At 34.8% G+C, this 21,021-nt stretch overlaps 1 protein-coding gene across 6 annotated transcripts in view; it reads left to right on the plus strand.

Annotated features, from left to right (window-relative positions):
• Positions 1 to 17,969, plus strand: part of CPEB2 (cytoplasmic polyadenylation element binding protein 2) — a 63,806-nt gene extending 45,837 nt beyond the window's left edge. For 5 of the 6 annotated variants that reach the window (XM_079920219.1, XM_079920220.1, XM_079920222.1 and 2 more), the window contains 6 exons: positions 1,166 to 1,336; positions 2,650 to 2,739; positions 7,846 to 7,964; positions 8,226 to 8,340; positions 10,302 to 10,483; positions 14,552 to 17,969. In XM_079920219.1, the coding sequence (XP_079776345.1) occupies positions 1,166 to 1,336; positions 2,650 to 2,739; positions 7,846 to 7,964; positions 8,226 to 8,340; positions 10,302 to 10,483; positions 14,552 to 14,779 (905 nt within the window). In that variant the 3' untranslated portion in view covers positions 14,780 to 17,969. The remainder of the gene's footprint in view (positions 1 to 1,165; positions 1,337 to 2,649; positions 2,740 to 7,845; positions 7,965 to 8,225; positions 8,341 to 10,301; positions 10,484 to 14,551) is intronic. The other variant, XM_079920221.1, reaches the window with a different exon arrangement.
• Positions 17,970 to 21,021: the final 3,052 nt, after the last annotated feature.

Consider the following 21,021-nt stretch of genomic DNA (forward strand, 5'->3'; position numbering starts at 1 on the left):
GAAATAAGTATAAAATTTGGATTTGCCATTTTAATCAAAAACTAGTTAATGTGCATGTTGTTTCTCTACCTCATCTTATTCCTTTTAAAATATACAATTATTTACTTAAAGTCCAACCATAGAAAGTTGAACCAGTTATTCATAATTAATATTACTTTTGATGGCTCTTGATGAGGTTCATTTTAAGGAAAATAGTTTCATTTTGAAGAGCTTTCTTTCCATTGATCACAAAGAATATTGACGTTTTTTTCTCATTGGTCCTTATTCCTGATAGCAAAGGTATTGGGAAAGCTAAATATCCAGAGTTACTCAGTGAATGTGGGTATCTTTCAGAACATCTTACTTAAACTGAATTTGAATCTGCAGAATAATTTGTTTCCTATACCAAATATGATCTTTCTCCCTGATTTTGGTCTTATAAAATTAAAATTCTTATTTCTAACATCTAGCTAGCTATAGTTCACAGACATGTAGCCCCTTCCTTCTCACCTCAACCCCAACTGTATGCAGGCCACAGAGTCTAGCATCAGGATTGCTGCAGAGGATTATACAGGCTGTGCCCATATGAGGGTGGGCTCAGATGGGGACTGAAGTCCTAGAGGGGGTGCCTTTTTCTGTTTTGCATATGTGCAGAAGCACATATTTACACATATGTATGTAAATATGTGCATATTTACACATGCAGTAAATTAATTCAAGGTCTTATATGCAAGTATTACTTGGTGCTTTTGTCCTTACTTACTGTAGTCTGCAAGTGGTTTTTAATGTCTTCTTATCTGTTTAGTCTGTGCCATTTCTTTCTGCCACCAATTTCTAAAAGGTTTCTCCTAAAACCTTTCTTCTAAAAGGTTACACATCCAGTCTACCCATCCCCATACATCAGATTCTTGCTGCTTTCCATAAGAAATTGAAGTGATTTAGTGTTTGTTTGTGATGTAATTGTTGTCATATGACCATGTTTATTTCTAAGTCATTCCTCAGACAACTTCTCTCTTGAATCTAGGTAATTAAACCTTTAAACTCTCTGAATATTCCTTAATTTTTTTATGCCTATGTCGCCTTCAATTTTAAGCCTTTGAATTTGTTGTTGCTCTTTTTATGCCTGACTTTAATTTATCATTTTCTTAGATCCGAGATTCAAGTTATATTTGTTCTTATATTTTAGGTCGTTCTTCCCTCTTTCCAATAGATGATGGCTTGCTGGATGATGGTCATAATGATCAAGTTGGTGTTTTAAATTCACCCACATGTTACTCAGCTCATCAAAATGGAGAGCGAATAGAACGTTTCTCTCGAAAAGTTTTTGTTGGTGGTCTTCCTCCAGATATTGATGAAGGTAAAATGATGATTTGGCATATAAAAAAAACAAACCTGAAATATAATGTGAATGGGGATATGGAGTTTTTTTTACCTCTAGAGATTTTCAGTTAAAATGGATATCCATCTCTGTTTAAATATTTTGTCACCTGTTGAGATATAAAGATAATTGAACAAATAACTTTTTTAAGTTTGTTTCTTTAGTTTATATCTTATGCATATTATTATTGTGAGAATTTTTTGTAAATAAGATTTTCATCTAGTTCATCTCCCACTTATGTTTTTAAATATAGAACATATTTGAATACATTAAACTTTTTTGTATATTTATTTAAAACTTTTTGTATGACTATAACATGCATGCATGCACACACACATGCATGCACGCACGCACACACACACACAGTGAATTAAAGGTAACCAACCACAAAACTTTACCTGTAATGCATGACAGTTAAAAATTCAATTTCTTTAAGTATAAATGTGCTTTTAGAAACACATAAGAAAAGAGGCTATAAAACCCAAGCAAATAATGAAAACAGTACATAAACAGGAAATTTAGGTTATACAAAGACTAATAAGCATATGTAAAAATTATCATGTGTAATAATAACAAGAAAAATAATTCAAGATTAAAAATACAGAAACTAATATTTGCAAAGCTGTGGGAAATCTGCCACTGTCATTCACAACTTACTAATAGAGAATATATTGCTACATTTTGGGAATTTTTTCAGTTGTGATTCAAATATCCACAAACTTATTCTATGTATTAATCAGTATAATAAAGTTTCCATGGGATAAAATAACCTAGAACATGTCATTGGATGTGACCTGTATGTCTTTCAGTGAAACTGCCTGGCATGTATCAGACCCTAGTATATTTTAGAAATATTATAGCTTTACATGTCTTGTTTCAGCAGCCCTTTTTTCCTATAATATTTTACTTTATCAAGCAGTAATGGATCTCTTTATGGATCTTTAACTTGATATAATGTTGGCATGTTTTTCAAGCCAGTGATATTTATGATTTGCTATACTATAAATCCATTAGTGTCCATACATTAGTATATAAAATTTTAGAAGTCACACTGAATTGATTATTCTAGCCAATGTGCTACTTAAAAACTATTTTGATTAAAATAGCTATTAAGATTTATGTATCATTTTAGTGAGGATATTAGACATGTTTCTAGTATTTATATTCTAGTTTATCTTAGGCTATTTGGTACTTTAAATTTTTAAATCTTTAAATAACGTATAAAATATAGGAGTTTTTTAGAATGAATCATTAAAACTGATTCCTAATGCATATTATTGTACTTTTTTAAGATGAAATAACTGCTAGCTTCAGAAGATTTGGGCCTTTGGTAGTAGATTGGCCTCATAAAGCAGAAAGCAAGTCCTATTTTCCACCAAAAGGTAAGAGATTTTTTTGTTAATATTTGCTAGGGAATAAGTTATATGAGAGCTAATTTTCTCTGCCTAAAGTATCATTCTAAGTAACTTGGGTACAGACATATAATAAAGTTTCTCTGATCAGTGAAATTAAGAAATGTGTGAAGTGAGAATAAAATATAAACCTATGACTATTTTAAGTATTGCAAGATATACATAAGTGTTCCAGATAATAGCAGATAACAAGAGAGCAGTATATACTCTGTTGATGAATTCAGATAGAGAAGAAAATGAATGGTCAGAAAAAAACTCAACTACATAAAGAGACAAAATGTGCAGAGGATGCCTAGTTGTGTTACTTACATATTGCCAGGATACTACTGTGACTGGTCACTAGAGGACAAGAATCACAAATTGAGCAAACATTCATTTGAGCAAAACAATGCTACAGTCAGTGGGAACAGGAAGGATCACCTCACCCGCCCGAGTGGGGAGGGGAGGCAAGGGGAGAGAAGTGAACATGAATCCAGTCAGTCAGATTGCTAATGGCACATTCTCTGAAGTGAATAAAAGAAAGGGGAGGTTGAAAGACTAAGACTTTACTTTGAATATTATTGAAATGTAATTTTAGAAATGAAAAAACACACTATTCTCATGGCTGAGTGGATTTTCAAGCCTGGAAAAAAGACTCCAGTAGATCTATTGAATAATCTGATTCTGGCTCCAGGAAAGGAAACATGTTAAGAGTTATTGGCATACAAAAACTAGCTAAGGAATTCTGGTGATAAATTATATGAGCCGTCTCTACTTTTTGTCATTGAGAATTATAGAACTTCCATTAGTGGTTTATGTAGTTCCTTAGAGAAATGGAATAATGTGGTGATTTTTTTTTTTAATACCTTTAGATGTTATACTTACAGAATCCTTTGAACCAGAGATTCTAGATCCCAGACCTCCATGAGAGTCTAGTTAGAGATATGGACCTGTTTCCATATACTCTAAATTTTCACATGATTTTGGAACTTACTGGACCTGGAGGTCCTGAATCCTTGGTGTAGAGAGAAAATTAGCTCCATATTGATGTAGATGTTCATTTCTTAGCTTAGTTTTAATCTGTTGTTCAGTGTTATGATCTTGTCCTTTTATACAGTTATTTTACTGAGTGTTCAATAAAAATGCCTGTTGGTTTCTAATGTTCCTGACTAAATTACCATCATCCCTTGTCTGGACTATTTCAGGTGTATGACTAGTCTGTCCACATTTCTGGCTATCTCCAGTTTTTCTCCCACAGCATAGCTAGAGTAATATCTGTGAAAACAATCTGATGGTGCTACTCCTTGCTTCCAGCTTAAAACCCATCAGTGGTTTCTCTTATTGTTAGGATAAAGGCAAAAATGCATTCTCCCTGCCAGCCCTCCCCATCCCATTCCTTCTCCCAGTATTGCTTCTTGTTTCTTTCTAGCTCTGCAAACTGGCCTTGCTCTCTCCTGCCTCAGGACTTTTATGTTTGTTGTTCTCTTGACCTGAAGGCTTTCCCTGCCTCTTCATCTGTATATCTCCTACTTTTCTCAGCTTAAATATCTGTTGCTGGTGGGAAACTGTTAAGGACCCACCTAATGAGGTCAAATCCTCCTATTGTAGGCCCTTCTAGAACTGTGCCCTTTCAGAGCACTCCTCACAGTTGCAATATTACAGTTTTACAATTTTATAAATATGCTTTTATTTTATTAATGTCAGATTCTTCCATTAATCTCTCAGACTGTGTCTTTACTCATCTTTGTATTCTCAGTAATTCATGGGTTGATAGTTGCCTAATAAATGATATATACAACTATAAATACTGTAGGATAGTTTATCCTTTGACCTGAAGTAGGTGGGGGAAAGCTTCATTGAGAAATTTTGAACTAAATCTAAAAGATACTGTGCAATTTAGATAGATTAAAAAGTTGTTCAATAGAGTTCCAGGCAGGAGTTGAAATATAATTTTAGAAAGGTATTAGAATTAGTTTTTGTCAAGACAGATACACATTTTCTGCATGGGCAGAAATGTAAGAAAGGTAGGTTGGCACTAATTTCATGAAACAGAATAGTTGCTGTCTTTGTTGCTGTTGCATTGTTATTGTGGTTTTTGTGGTAGTTGTTAGTTTATTTTCTCAAACTGAAAACAAGAAAAAAAACAACAAAAAATATTAGCAGTGGCAAATTATACTATTTTGGTACATTATAGTTGTACTCATTGCCAAAGACCAATGTTCCTAAACCTTGTGCTTTCAAGCATTTTTGTCATTGATGTAATTCATCATTTTCCATGGTTTGGAAAACACTGTGTAGAAGCATTCAGTTGACAAAGCTACCTTGTAATTAAGATAATGATTTGAGACATTGGATACTGAGCCACACTTATACATACCTGTCCTTTGCAGTGAATAAGATTCACCCTATGTAAACATTAGCTTGTGCTAATAAATTCTAAAGAACTATTAGATGGTATTTTTGGTACGAGTATTTTAATGTTTAACGGCTTGCCTTAGCTAGATCATAATTTACCTGCCATGTTGCTTAATTAATTTTTGTGATACATTTTTTCCATAATAATCAAAAATTATTAAGCAGTATTAAAATATTAATATCAGAAATTAACATCATAAAAACATAACATTAAAAATATTGACTTTAAAATACTATTTTAGTAAATCAGTCTTATATCCCCTCAATTATTACAAAACAATTACAGCTCTCAAAACCTTAGCTTGGGAACTCCCCTAGTGGTCCAGTGGTTAAGCCTCGGCGCTTCCAATGCAGGGGGCATGGGTTTGATCCCTGGTTGGGGAACTAAGATCCCACATGCCATGTGGTATAGCCAAAAAATAAAAAAAAAATTTAAAATAAAAAAACCTTAGCTTGTATCAAAATTAAATCCTTCGCATAAAGAAAACCAGTCTTTTTTTTTTTATTTTTTCAAGCCTATTTAAATTGTTTCTAGCAATTAAAAAGTTCTAAGATGTGGTTTTAATCTTGCATAATCATACCTTTGGAAGTTTCTATTTGTGTAGGTTGGCTTTATGGCTTATTTATGAAATCAGGTATTGTAATTTTATTAAAATGAAGTACTTTGTGTGTGTGTCACATCAGACCTTTGTGGCACTAAAAGCCATTGTTGGCAATAAGCTGTGTTTTTTGAATTCCTAGTAAAACATGACCTCTTACTTCCCATTGTTTAATGGCACAGACATGGTTGGCCTGATTGAAGACATCTTCACATTAGGACTAGATTTCAGTGCTCTAGGTTTTGTGCATAGAAATCTTGTCAAGGAAAAGGGGTATTGTTAGGTCATTTATAGTCATCTGCTGCTGGGAATTAATCACATAACAGTAAACTTGTAATGTAAATTTCGATGCCTTCTTTTTATAATGAACTCTGTTCTGCCTACTAGATACATCATATTTGATTAAAAATTGACAATTGCTTGTCACAAGGAAAGGAGGAGGGGCATATTTTCAAAAGGTACAGGAATCTAAGCAAGAACTTGGATCCCAAGTGCAAACATAGTCTCCAGGCTGTTTGACAAAAAGTGTTCTACTGCTCATCCACCTTGAGACGGACTTGTGGACGCAGAGGGGGAAGGGAAGGCTGGGATGAATTGAGAGAGTAGCACTGACATACATGCACTACTGTGTGTAAAATAGATAGCTAGTGGGAAGTTGCTTTATAGCACAGGGAGATCAGCTCAGTGCTTTGTGACCACCTAGAGGGGTGGGATAGGGAGGGTGGGAGGGAAGCTCAAGAGGGAGAGGATATATGTATACATATAGCTGACTCACTTTGTTGTACAGCAGAAACTAACACAACATTGTAAAGCGATTATAATCCAATAAAGATGTAAAAAATAAAATAAAATAAAAGTCTGACCTATCCTTAAGAAACCTGTTTCTTGGTTTAAATGAATTTATTTATTTATTTATTTATGGCTGCATTGGGTCTTTGTTGTTAGGTCTTCATTGCTGCGCGCGGGCTTTCTCTAGTTGTGGTGAGCGGGGGCTTCTCTTCGTTGTGGTGTGCATGCTTCTCATTGCAGTAGCTTCTCTTGTTTCAGAGCTCAGGCTCTAGGCTCACAGGCTTCAGTAGTTGCAGCAAATGGGCTCAGTAGTTGTGGCTCGCAGGCTCTAGAGCGAAGGCTCAGTAGTTGTGGCACCTGGGCTTAGTTGCTCTGTGGCATGTGGGATCATCCCAGACCGGGGCTTGAACCCACATTCCCTGCTTTGGCAGGTGGATTCTTAACCACTGCGCCACCAGGGAAGCCTGGAACCTGTTTCATTCCAACCTCCCTAAGGGAGTTTTCTTAGTATCGTTTGGAAGTTGTCAGGATGATTGTGGAATTTTCCCTCTACTTATGGAAATTCCTGGGCCTTTCCACATGTGCTGTTTTCCACCTGTCCAAAAGTATGCTCTAGAACTTGTCTTACCCTGAGGGCATTTGAAGGAAACTTCAACTCCTGCTAAGCTCAACTGGTTAATCCTGCCACAGTCTTTAAGAAGACAGTATCATAGGAGACCTTAGAGCTGATCTAGGTTTGAAATTAATCAACCAACTACTTATGTGACTGACTTTGGGCAAGTAGTTTAACCACCTGACACCTCAGGGTTTTCTTCTGTAAATTGGGAATAATGTTTCATAGACTTGTGAGAATTAAATGAAATAATTCACCTCAGGGTTTTCTTCTGTAAATTGGGAATAATGTTTCATAGACTTGTGAGAATTAAATGAAATAATTCACATAAATAATTCACATTATGTGAAATAATTCACATAATGTTTCATAGACTTGTGAGAATTAAATGAAATAATTAAATGAAATAATTCACAAATAATTAAATGTAAATAATTCACATAAAGCTCTTATCACAGTATCGGATAGTAAGTGCTCTATATAAAGTAGCTAGTTATTTTACTGAGTATCTCTTTTTGTGTGTATTCCATAGGATATTATGTTCTCCTAGAGAAAGTATAATGTAGTCCTACTTTATAGGTTTTTCATCTTTTTCAAAGGCATGTATTTTCTAAACGATACTGAAATTTGGGGTAAAATCACTTACCTTGACATATTGCCTCATTCTTATGGTTAATACAGGCTATGCATTCCTTCTCTTTCAAGAAGAGAGCTCAGTTCAGGCACTAATTGATGCTTGTATTGAAGAAGATGGAAAACTCTATCTGTGTGTTTCCAGCCCTACTATCAAGGACAAACCTGTAAGTAAATGCTACTCAAACTTTAAGTTACAAATGCAAGTTTTCCAAAAACAGTTTTGAAGTGATCATTAGTGAAAAAATAAATAAACTACCATTTTGAGTTCAATTTTTTAAAATTCATATAATTTATTATATCTGGATAAAATATTAACAGTTTGTTTCCAAACCCATCTATCCAAAATTTTGAACAGTACAGTGGCACAAAGCTCATCAGCTATTAAAGGAGTGAGACCTAATACAGTAATGTCATTTTCTTCATAGGTTCAGATCCGTCCTTGGAATTTAAGTGATAGTGATTTTGTGATGGATGGTTCTCAGCCTTTGGATCCTCGAAAAACAATTTTTGTTGGAGGTGTTCCTAGGCCATTAAGGGCTGGTAAGTAGAATGTTAACAAATTTTGTTTTTTTTAAAACAATCATTTAAATATGAATTGATTCGGTACACATTTGGTACTATTGTGTACATGTCACCGCTGGGTGGGTGAAGGGCAGATTCTCCTTCTCCAATAGTTGCTTGCTACAGAATTTTGAGACGAATTCTGAGAATTGTTCTTAAGACCATTAAGGAACTGGAGAATTGGACACTCATCTATCAATATTGATAGCTAACTCCAAACAGACTCTGTAAGAAGAATCCACTCAAATACTGCATTTATGACTTTCTTAAGTGTAACTCTAAGATAATGAGAATTTGGGGTCTTTTTATGGAGTTTGATTCTGATATCTGAAGAAGAAATACGGGATTTTTTTTAAAGACACGTTAGATAAGTGAATGATAAACTTATGTTCATCAGTAATCAGGAACCAGAGATCTACCAGAAGAGGTCATATAGGAACATAATTATAGATGTAAATGCCCGCCATACAAGCAAGTTTTATGGTACGGTGTACCCTTGTGAAGTGTGTTAGCGCCTTCCATCACTGAAAGCATCCTCTTCCAGTATGGGAGGTGCATGTTAAAGAACTATTCACACATGTAAATACTTACAGACATAGCTACTACAAAGAAAGACTAAGGGGAACAGAAGAGCATACAGCAAGGAAATGTGCTGTAATCTGATATTTTAAAGATACTTGTATTTGAGCTGTCATATAAAGATTGAACAGAAGGAGCAGGGTTAGGTGGTAGGAGGTTGTGAAGAGTGTTTCAGACAAAGGGAACAGCATATTCAAAGATCTTCAGTGGAGGGAAGCAGAGTGCCTCGGAGAGACTGAGGGAAGTCCAGAGTCACAGCCTAGGATATAAGGAATGAGGTGAGAGATACAAGAAGACATTGAAAAAGTAAATAGGAGTCAGATCATACAAGTCTAATAGCTAACTTGTTATTTATCCTCAGAGCAACTGGAAACCAATGCAGAGTTTTTAAGTAAAAGAGAGACATGATCATATTTTCATTTTTAAAAGACCAGTTTAGTTAATGACTTGTGGAGAGGGGAGTCAAGTTGAGAGTAGTTATACGTAGACCAATTTAGGAGCCTGTTTTTGCAGTCCAGGAGACAAATAGTGGTGGCTTGGGTTAGTGGTAGTGGTGGTGGTGGAAGAGCCAAGTGAACAGGTGTCACAGGTATTTATAAGATAAATGCAAAGGCTGAATCTCAGTTTTCAGTCTTAAGCTACTAGGTAGACACTGGTACCGCTAACTGAGAAGATAAAGAACACTGGAGAAAGAGCAGGTTGGAAGAAGGTTGTGGTATTGGTTTTGAAAGCTAGTTTGTGCCACCATTCAGAGTTCCTAAGGAGAAATTTCAGTTAAGCCATTGGTATCTGCTATATTTTTAAGAGAATCACTTTTGCTGCTGTTTTGAAAATAAACTTGGGGCAGGAGGCAGAAACAAGGAGATAAGTCTATTGCCATGATCTAGATGAAAAAGAATGATACCTTGAAACAGGATGTTAGTGATGGAGGCAAAGAGATTGGATTCTAGATATGTCTTGGAAATCAAGTTCATAGGATTGCATACACAGTGGGGAAAAAAGAAAATAGAAAGGATGAAGCCAAGGGTCTTGAGTTGGCAACTTCATCTTTTCCATTGCTCACTGAGTCAGCAAAAACTCACTCGAGTAGGTTTAATTGGATGGTGGAAGATCAGGAGTGCCATTTAGAACATACTGAGTGATGCAGTGTCTGTTAAATATCAATATGACTTGTCCAGTAGACAGTTGAGTTGTCCAGTTCTTCTGTGGTGAGAGCAGGTGAGCTCTAGTACACAAGAGAAAGGATTAGATTTAGAAAAGAGCATTATCCTATAGACTTTCACTTTAAAAAAAAAGTACTTAAAAATTGTTGATTTACTGTGTTCTCTCCCATTTGATGTGAACTACTTTTCCTTTTCAAGTGGAGCTCGCTATGATCATGGACCGGCTGTATGGTGGCGTTTGTTATGCAGGAATTGATACAGATCCTGAGCTAAAATATCCAAAAGGTGCTGGTCGAGTTGCTTTCTCCAATCAGCAGAGCTATATTGCTGCCATTAGTGCTCGGTTTGTTCAGCTTCAGCACGGTGATATTGATAAACGTGTAAGTTGCATATTGGGAAATCATTTAAGTCCTATCGTGAGGTGCTGATCCAAAGCTTACTACCCTACAGAGTTAATAATGTAATTCAAAAACCGAGTGTTTATTTTTCTATATTCCTTTAGCTCTTAAAGAGTATTATATCAAAATATCCCTGAAATGTAAAATTCTTGAGCAGACTTTAAATTTTAGGTGTAATACACAAAATATAAATATAATTTTAAAGTCAGTTCAAAAATTTTTATCAGCCAATAAGGTCTTAATATCCTTTTAACTATAGAGGCAGAGCTTGTTTTAAAAACTTGTACTCTGGAGTCAGACTACTTGGGATCCCATTTCCACCATTTGTTCTGTAACCCTGGGCAAATGAACCCTCTTTATGCCTCTTATTCCTCACTTATAAAATGGAAAACAGTAATAGTATCTCTTTCACAGTTATTTTGAGGAGTAAGTGAATTCACATATGTAGAAGCACTTAGAACAGAGCTTGGCACTAAGTGTTACTTAAGTGTTACTTATTTTTGATTTATAAAATCTAAAATAAAAACACATTTTGTATATTTTCCTAAATATATGCAAAAATAAATATGTAAATAAAGTAAATATATAAGATGATTGTCCTAAACTTTAAAACATTTACTCTTTAGTAGCATTGCTTAGGTCATCACAATAAGAACTTTTAGGAAGTGTTATGGATGATAACTGTGAAAGCTACCCTATTGAATAATTTCTAATACTGATTACCATCTAAAATAAGAGAAAGGAGTGAACAAAACTCAATTGTTTCTTTACAAATCTATCTCATGCTAAAATCTGTGAATAGTTCCTGAATAATCACGTTTACATTTGTAGTACAGATGAGATATACTAAAAATATGAGGTAAATTAACTTTTTTATACCCATTACCGTAGATATAACTTGAGTGAGTACTTATTTTACCAGTGTAACAGTTTCTTGAAGCTTCTTCTCTGAGGCTGTACTGTTTTGGGGGCAGGGGAGCTGGTTAACTAATACCCGTAGACCATAGACTCTAGAAGTAGTCCCCAAAATTTAATTATCAAATCATACCATTTAGAAAAGACGTACAGCATAAGTTCAGTTCACATTTGCAAAGTGGCATTTTTGTTTGCATTGTTACTAAAAATGTTGCCCCCCCAATAAAGAAAGAAAAAAATTAAGTATCTAAGAAAAAGGGCTCTGCTTTTACTCAGACATGCTATGAAATTTTGTTTAACTGATTTGAACCTTAGAGTTCCTCTCATTCAGTAGTTTCCAACCTCCACTGCACATTAAAGTTACCTGGGAACTTAGGAAAACCTTGACATCTGGGTCCCATCCCCAGAGATTCTGCTGTAATTGGTCTGGGCTGCAGCATGGGCAGCAGTAGTTTGTAAAGCCCCCAGGGTGATTCTGATGTCCAGCCATGCACCAGCGGTCCCCAACCTTTTTGACACCAGGAACCGGTTTCGTGGAAGACAGTTTTTCCACGGACGGGCGTAGTGGGGGTGGGGGGGATACTTTAGGCAGCAATGTGAGCGATGGAGGGGATGGTTCAGGTGGTAATGCGAGCTGGGGAGCAGCAGGTGAAGCTTCGCTTGCTCTTGCTCCCTTGCTTGCTTGCTTGCTTGCTTGCCCGCCGCTCACCTCCTGCTGTGCAGCCTGGTTCCTAACAGGCCACGGACTGGTACTGGGCCACGGACCGGGGTTTGGGGGCCTCTGCTTTAGACCACTGATCTAGTCTAACCCCCTACTTTTGCAGAGAGGTGATAGGGTCACAGAGGAAGTTATTTACATATTATATAATTGTAGTTGTTTAATATGCAGAAGCAAAGGGAAAAAATTATTGCAGTGTCATGCTTCCATACCTCTTTGTTTCCAAAATGATAGTGGAGGACCAATTATTTGGGGCAAAATATTGATTCTTAAAGAGAAACCCTGATACAAAGCAAGTGAATTGAGAAACACTTGCCTTCTTAAAAAGTCATTAAACTACCTGAGAGAAAAGTTTACTTTTTTAAGATATGTGCTACTAAGGTATGTTTTGAACTTTATTTGAAAGAATTTGAGCCTTAAATATTTTACAAGTCATTAGTTTTGCTTATACAAAAAAATCAAACCCTTAATCTTTATACCTTTCATCTCTCTAATAAGAATATAGTTATTAAACCATAAAAACAGATTAAATTTAAATTTATAGCTGATAATCCAAAGATACACAAGATACTTATTTGGAGGGAATTAAAATTGTTTATTCAACTCACCTTTTAGGCTCATGAACACTTTGAAGTTTACTTTCATCTCCCTGATAGCCATGAAGAACAATCACCACAAATGTGTAAATCGTTTTAAATTTTATATGTTATTCCATGAGTAGTATAATTCACTGTGACTTCTGGTAGTTACTGAAGTGAATTGTGATATACTTCAAGTTGGCTAATTAATTATTAATCATTTTATTAGTTATGACTCCAGGTGATTGTGTATCATAGATAGCTCCTCTGAAGGGAAAAAGGGAAAATAATGGAAAATAAGAATAGTGAAGAATCAAGGAAACTCCCTTTCACACATTCAAGAGCTGTTAGAGATTATTATTAATCGCAAATAGGTTTTGACTGTATTCTAAAATCATAAATTTGAAATCCAGTTTTTCATCTTTGAAGTTTTGATTTTGAGTTAAGTAGATTAGCTTCATAAAATAATATCTAGAATTTAAAAATATGCAAAAGATACAATTTAGGACAATAAAATGTCCAATATATATAAAATATGTTTATCCTAACCCTAACCATGAAATACAAATGCAAACAAAAACATAATTTCATTACCCTTCTATCAAATGTTTGTTTTACAGTTCTTTTCATCAGTCAACTAGGTTGTTTGTAGTTTGCTGTTATTGATTTTGTTCAAAATAATGCTGAAGAAAAATACCCTTATATATTCATTTTTTGCACACATGCAAGTATTTCAGTAGAATACATTCAAAATAGAAATTGTTGGGTTATTATTCTTTACCTTGGGCAAACCAAGCCCTTTAAACACTCAATTTTCTCTTCTCTCCTGAGGAAAGGCAGAGATCTTAGGCTGCCTGGCACTATTCAGTCAGACAAAAGTAGTAACCTTTCATTCATAAAGTTATTACAAGCCAGAAAACAAGGCTGTTGCAGCTAATAGTAGCTAATGTTAATATACAGAGTATTTGCCATGTGCCATACTATCTTCAGTGCTTTTACTTGCATAATCTAATCCTTACAGCTCTATAAAGCAGGTTCTATTGCCTTTCTCATCTCACAGATACAGAAACTGAGGTTAAAAAGTTTAGTATTCAGAGCTGACCTAAGTCTGAGGTCTTCTACTGAGTCAGGCTTTCACAGTGGGACTTTGACTTCGTATCTTATAAATACACAGAAGTCTAGACATACCCTTAATAAGGTTATCCACAGTTCTGGTTTGTCTGTACCAGTTATTTACAAGCAGGGTATCGCTCTCACCTGTGGTAGAGACGCATTGCCATGATCAGTGGCTGCTGGGTTATGCCATCTCACAAGTGGCACTGGAATGAGAAAACAAAGGTGTAAATACTATTTGTCTTCCATACCCTTCTGTTTTTCACTCACAGTCACCCCCACCTCTGAAAATATTAACACACAGGTGTTTTAAAGATGTTACTTCAAGAATGGTGAGGGTGGAATGTTTTGCGAGTCAATTAGGATTCTATAGTTTTTTTTAATTATTTTTTGTCTTTGGAAAAGAGAGTTATTTAAATACTATTCAGTTTATAGTTCTCAGAAGAAAACATATCAAAATACAATAAAATTGCCAAACTAAGAACTCATTTAATCATATGGTCAATTATGAACATGAAACATAAAAAATGATTAGTGCAAGAACAAAATGATTTAATTTTTTTTAACCTACTGTGTGGTGAAGCTATTACCCAGGGAAGATGCCTGCTTTCTCAGCATTGAATGTTGTTGGTCCTTTTCTCTAGAACATTGTATGAACCTTTTAAAGTATTGCTAAAGTGACTTTTGAAGCAGACTTAATGGGATATGTTTTCTCTCTTTTTCTAGGTGGAGGTAAAGCCATATGTGCTAGATGACCAGATGTGTGATGAATGCCAGGGCGCACGCTGTGGTGGAAAATTTGCTCCCTTTTTTTGTGCCAATGTCACTTGCCTGCAGTATTACTGTGAGTTTTGTTGGGCAAATATCCACTCTCGTGCAGGACGTGAGTTCCATAAGCCATTGGTAAAGGAAGGTGCTGATCGCCCACGTCAGATCCACTTCCGCTGGAACTAAGAATAGCAAACCTGCCTCTGTTTAACAAGGAAAGAAAGGGTGCATGTGGCTTACTGTGTCTGAAGATACTGACATGCAGAAGAAATAAGTGCATTCTTCTGCTTTCACCCCAGCTATCAATACATGCATCTTTATCAGCAGCCAAAACACTACAAGCCTCTTGTTTTTCACCAAAACCCTACATCTCAGGCTTACTAATTTTTGTGATATTTTCATGTTAATATAAAATGTTTTTTTGTATTTTCTCCAAGTTATTTTTATATGTAAAGTTAAAATTAGATATGAGAATGTTTTGCGTAGGGGCAAACAGTCTGCTGCTATATAGTGGGTGAAGCGTGCACTTATTTCTAAACGTGGGTTTTTAACTTCAAGATCTGCCCCAGTAATTTACCAAAGGTAGCAAAATAATAGTGAAGATGGAATATGTCTGCTACAAATGCTTATTTTTATTGTTGCTATTTTCAGTGTATACATAAACTAAAAATTAGGGTTGATTTTTTTGCTCTCCATTTTGACTTGCAAGAAATAATACCTCAAGATAATCTGATTTATTAGCTATTTTTAAACATTTTTAATCACAAGCTGTATTAGCTTTGCTGCTATATAGGTGTTATGTGTAAATGCCACCTATTAATACGGGATTGAAAACGTTAGAGACACACTGCATTGCAGATAAAATGCAGGCAGCACAATATGGCCTAAACTGCCATAGTTTTAGAATGTGAAAAAAAATGCATGTTTACTTAACTGTATACACCATATGCATGCACTAGAATTATTAACTAACAAGAGGTGAGGTATTGCAAATGTTCGAAAAAGCTCTCTTGAATCTAGGTAGCATGAACAAATTATAAAATTTGTTTAAAAAAAGCAAACTTGCATGCATTATTGTGACTTCAAGTTAAAAAAAAATGTCCTACATGTGTACAATATGCAAATTAGTTTTAGATTAGAGAGTGCAGCCATTTTGTGATCTGGTCGGTAGTGGAATTTGATTTTATGCAGACTGGATGTAATATTTGTAATCCCTGTGCAATTTTGTGATGTGCGGTTCTAATTCATGTGCAGTGATATAGTATAGATAAAAGACTGAGTAAAAGAAAATTACTAGAATTTTAAAGAAAGTTGATTTTAGCCCCTTTGATAGTTCATGGTTAAGACATCCTTTATAAACCAAAGATGGCCAGCACACTGCTAACTGGTCACCAAATGTAAGACCCACAGGAAGCCCATATTTAAACAAAGGAACTTTATCAAAGAATGCAAAACTTTAGTAAACCTAAGTAAAGTCAAAATGGAGATGGGGAAATATACAGATGGCTAGTTGCATAAAATTCAATTTTACCTTAAAGATAATGGTGAAATCTGGCTTAAACTTGCATACATGTTTGACCTATGTATATTGGGGTCTTCTGTCTAAACTGGGGTCACTGTTGCATGGAAATTGTTGTTCTTAATGGTTAAGAATTGCTTTTTAAAAAAAAAATTTTGATGAAGGAATTTTGGTAATGACTTTGCTTGCAGTTTTTTTGAGAAAGTGGCATGGAAACATGCAATAGTTAGTGAGTTTCTTTTGGTACTGAACACTATTAGAATATCATTAGTGATATTTTTTCTCTTTAGAGCATTTTTAATGCAACTAGCCCCTATATTTTAATGTAAGAGTTACTCTGCAATCTAAGCAAAGCACCCAGCAATGGTAGATGTTTTTTTTTAAAATGCTGAAATAAGATTCTTGACTCTAAAGAGAGAAAATTACAAGGGTGGTGCCGTATTGCAGCCCCTTGGGACAATCCTTCACGTGAGCAAAGTGTTGATCTTAATACTGGTTGTCTATGGTGTGCTTTTTTGTACTGTAAAAATATGTGGTTCATGTCTAACTCTGCTGTTTTATTGTGGTTGTGGTTCAAGTTTTTAATGTTTAAAGTTGATGCTGTTTTCAGAAGAGCTTTTTACTAATTTATTTGTCAATGTTCCCTATTTGTTACTTAACCATGATCCTCCAGATTTTTGGAGTATTCTTTTCTAACCTTAACCCTGCCAACCTTGATCCATTTGACATTTGTTATGCACTATTTTTATATCTCTGTGAGAGATTTTTCCAACAGTCAGCTATTTTATGGCACACTTTTTTTGACTGATGACATCTCCTTTGCTATACCTCAATTTTTGGAATTTAGAAAAGAAATCAGTAGTTTTGCAATGTTAATTATTTAGATATTTAATTTCGCAGATTTTTAAACTTTATTTTCATAATTTCTGCTTAATGTTTAAAATTGAAGAGCCTTTTCATGTATTAAATAATGAACACTAAAATTATATGATGAAAATAATTGGAGATGTTGAAAATCACTTTCCCTTCTTAAACAGAAATAAATATTGGAAATGAAGGGAAATGTAATAGAACACCCTTTTTGCCATGGGTAAAAATGACAGAAATGTATGGTTTGTTTTCCCTTCATTTCTGTTACAATTAAAGCTTATTAGTCTAATCTTTTATTCCTTCCCCACCTTCCCCCTACCTCTTTTTTTTCTTTTTTTTTTTCCTTTTATTTACTACATTCTTATTTTCTAACTGTTAAACACTGTATTGGAATTTTTTTTAACTTACAGATCATATTTATTTTACTATTTTTGTAGAAAATTCTTAATTTTGATTGTATTTTTGTATTTTCAAAGCTTCTTCATTTGTGTTCCCTAAATGTTCTTATTGCTGCCCAAAAGTATGACTGTGGAGGAAAAAAAAAACTTTAAAAATCCACACTTTTTGTTAAGAAGGAAACATTTAGCATTTATATATTTGTGTATGGAAAACACTTGATATTTTATCCCTGTTGCATCTGGCTGCACAGAGCCTCTCCTCAAAGATGCTACAAAACTTGAATATAACACATTTTGGAAGGCTGACTAACCTCGATTCTGTGTTGTGATGTGCAATACTGTTTCTAATGTTTGTATAAAAAAAATAACAGTGTAAACCTTTTTAATGCAAATTTATTTTTTTCATTGCATATTTTGCAGATTTTATCCACAGTGTCATTTTTTACTGTCAGAAAAGATACCCCTTTTGTCATTGCAACTATTTTTTAAATCCAGAAATCTTTGTACTGATGTAAATGATTGTAGTTATTTTGGATAGTGTTTTGCTAACAAAAGGAAAGACTTTTTTCATGCATATTTCTATTTTGTTTTTTTGGGTTTTATTTTATTTTAATAGTAGTAAAATACTTGGAATAATTTTTCATATTCTTGTCATTAATATTATTTTGTATTTTTATGTGGAAATATATAATTTTATGACACTAATTGCTAAAGTTTATTTTATGTTGAATTATTTTTGGAGCTGAAATCTTTGTAATATTAAAGCAACTAGTTTCTAATTCCCAGTTTCTGTATAGAATCGCACAAGTGGTTTATGGAGTGTTTGGATTGTAATTATAAATGGTTCTTTGATATGCAAATTAATATTTTCAGTTGATTTTATTTTATATTCCTAATGGGATGTTAAAGCCGTTTTTTATTTTTTTCTAAATAAAAAGAGAACCCATGCTTTTATGGACACTAGATAAACGCCTTCAGCTTAAATTTTTTTGTTAAAATACTTTAGTTTATTTTATTGTTATCTTCCAGGTGTCTAAATCTCCAGTCTGTCTGTTGTACTGGTAATTTAACTCTGTAATGGAATAGTTTGCTGCCAACTATTTATATTAAGTAATTTTTAAATATTTGTAATATTGTTGACTGACTAATAAACTATTAAGTTATTGGCATAGTTGTGGAATCTTATTCTTTAGTTCAAATCTATCAAAATATCCATGGACACCAGTAAAATATTTTTTACAGAGCTGAGTGACAAGGCTATATAAAGAAGCCCAGGCCACTGGGCTTGTGTATTTTAGTGTGAGGATTGCAAGGGAAACTTGGAGATCATCTAGTTCAGTATTTGGGCCCCAAAGACCCTTTGCATCAGTTCTCCTCCCCATCTCACCCTTAGCCCCACATACATACCATAGAAATTTGGGTGTTAACAATCATCACAGATAATTAGTGTTACTATATCTAAATTGATGCTGTACTTAAAAAATTAAAAACTGTTTACCATGTTGCGAAGGGCACAATTTCCGTGATGCTTTCTCAGATACCATCTAGTTGGGAACCACTTGTCAAAAAATTATTATGCTTATTTTCTATAGAGTCTGTGAGTTCTTCAGTGGCCACATTGTAGAGCGAGAAAGGGAAGGAAAGGTATAGAATAAGTAGCCTGGGATCTAGGTTCCTCAGCCTAATTATGGCTAGAACAGCTCTACCTTTAACTTGAACAAAGTTGGAGATTCATATAAAAATTGGTGTTTAGCATGGGACCCGGGGAAAGAAAGGTTCCATTGCTTTTTTAGAGAACATGTTAAAAATTACTGATTATAATCAATTTTTTTCTTTTACCTATGAGGACATAGGTATCCCAGAGAGGATAAAACTTACTATTTCCTCATATTCTACAAGACATCACAGAAACTCCTTAAATGGGCTAATCTTGATGTTGACAGCCCCTCACATCCTGCCACTGTCACCCATGCACTCCAAGCAAATCGTGCATCTTCACACGTCTGTATCTTGGCATGTGCTGCCATTTTTCTATTTGGAATCTTATTTTCTCTTTGCCCAAGAAGTCCCCTTCCATAACGAAAACAAAGAGCCTCTTCTGCATTCTGGCCTATCTTTAAGACTTAGCAGGAATTTCCCATTCTCTTGACTCTTTCACCTGCTGCTGACATAAAGATCATTTATCTTCCTGTTCTCCCCTATCCTTCTGTTATTTAAGAAAAGAAGAAACTTTGAACACCGATTAAGGGTTGGGCACTAACCATGTAGGATCCTTGGTTGCCAGGCCATTTCATAGCCTTGTAGGTGGAAAGTCAGGTTAACTCAAACTCAATGTAATATACTATAAAATATAGTAAACGTGTATCAATTATGGGAAAGACTTTCTGCTGAAATGACTTCCTTTCTTTAAAATGATTTTACTTGATTAAGAATTTCACATAGGAGTTAGCATTTGACTTGAATTTTTGCATGAGCAAAGAATTTAAAGAACTCAAAATTTAGCACAAATCGTTTCTGAGAGAATTACTTGAAGATCTATTCCACCAAAAAGAGGGAATAATGATAAAATATCCAGGAAACAGGAAGATGTGTGATGTCATGGAAAATAATAAGAGATATATATTTGGACTTCATCTGGTTTCTGGCACAGAACTAAAACTCTTGGAATTTCCTACGTGATAAGAGTGATTAAGGGGGTCTTGATATTCATAACAAACTAGTTTTAACCACACCCTGAGTTTGTTAATGAGGTAACTTTTGGAAAGTGGCTAAGGATGGGGAAGAAAGGGTTGGAACTTTCAATACCCACCCCCCCACCTCCGACCTGGCCCACCTCCAGGAAGGGGAGAGGGTCTGGAGGTTGAATCCATCACCAATGGCCTATGATTTAATCAATTATGCCAAAGTATGGAAGCCTCCATAGAAACCCAAAAGACAGGGGTTTGGAGAGCTTCCAGGGTGGTGAACACCTTGGTCGGTGGGCTTAGGGACAGCTGGGTCCGGAAGCTCCATGCTCTTTCCGCATACCTTGCCCTGTGCATCTCTTCCATCTGGCTGTTCCTAAGTTATATTGTTTTATAATAAACTGGTAATTAATCAGACCCAAGGAAGGGTTGTTGGAACCTTCAATCTATAGTCAGTCGGTCAGAAGCACAGGTGACAACCTGGACTTTTCGACTGAAGTGGGAGGAGGGGGGCCGTCCTGTACAACTGAGCCCTTACTTAACCTGTGGGATCTGACACTATCACCAGGTAGATAGTATCTGAACTGAGTTGAGTTGTAGGACATATATATGGTGTCAAAGAATTGCTTGGTGGTGTGTTGGAAAAAACACACATTGTAATTGGTGTCAGAATCATAACATGGATACTAGATGCTGTTGTGGGTCTAACGTATAGTTAAAAAATAAAATGTGGCTAAGATTTATAAATAAGTCCTGAATAATAGAGACATAATTTAAAATAACATCATTAAGGTAAAAATAAAACTCAATTTAAACAAAATAAAAACCGAGATGAATATTTGAAATGATAACAAAGGCCTTGTTTGGAGTGGAGGAGGATAGATTATAGATGTTGATTAATTTATTGTAAATAATAAATTATTTTTCAAATTGTAATATATAAGATGCATTGTTTTT

The sequence above is a fragment of the Stenella coeruleoalba genome (assembly GCF_951394435.1).
Source record: "Stenella coeruleoalba genome assembly, chromosome: 4".
Classification (NCBI taxonomy): Eukaryota; Metazoa; Chordata; class Mammalia; order Artiodactyla; family Delphinidae; genus Stenella; species Stenella coeruleoalba.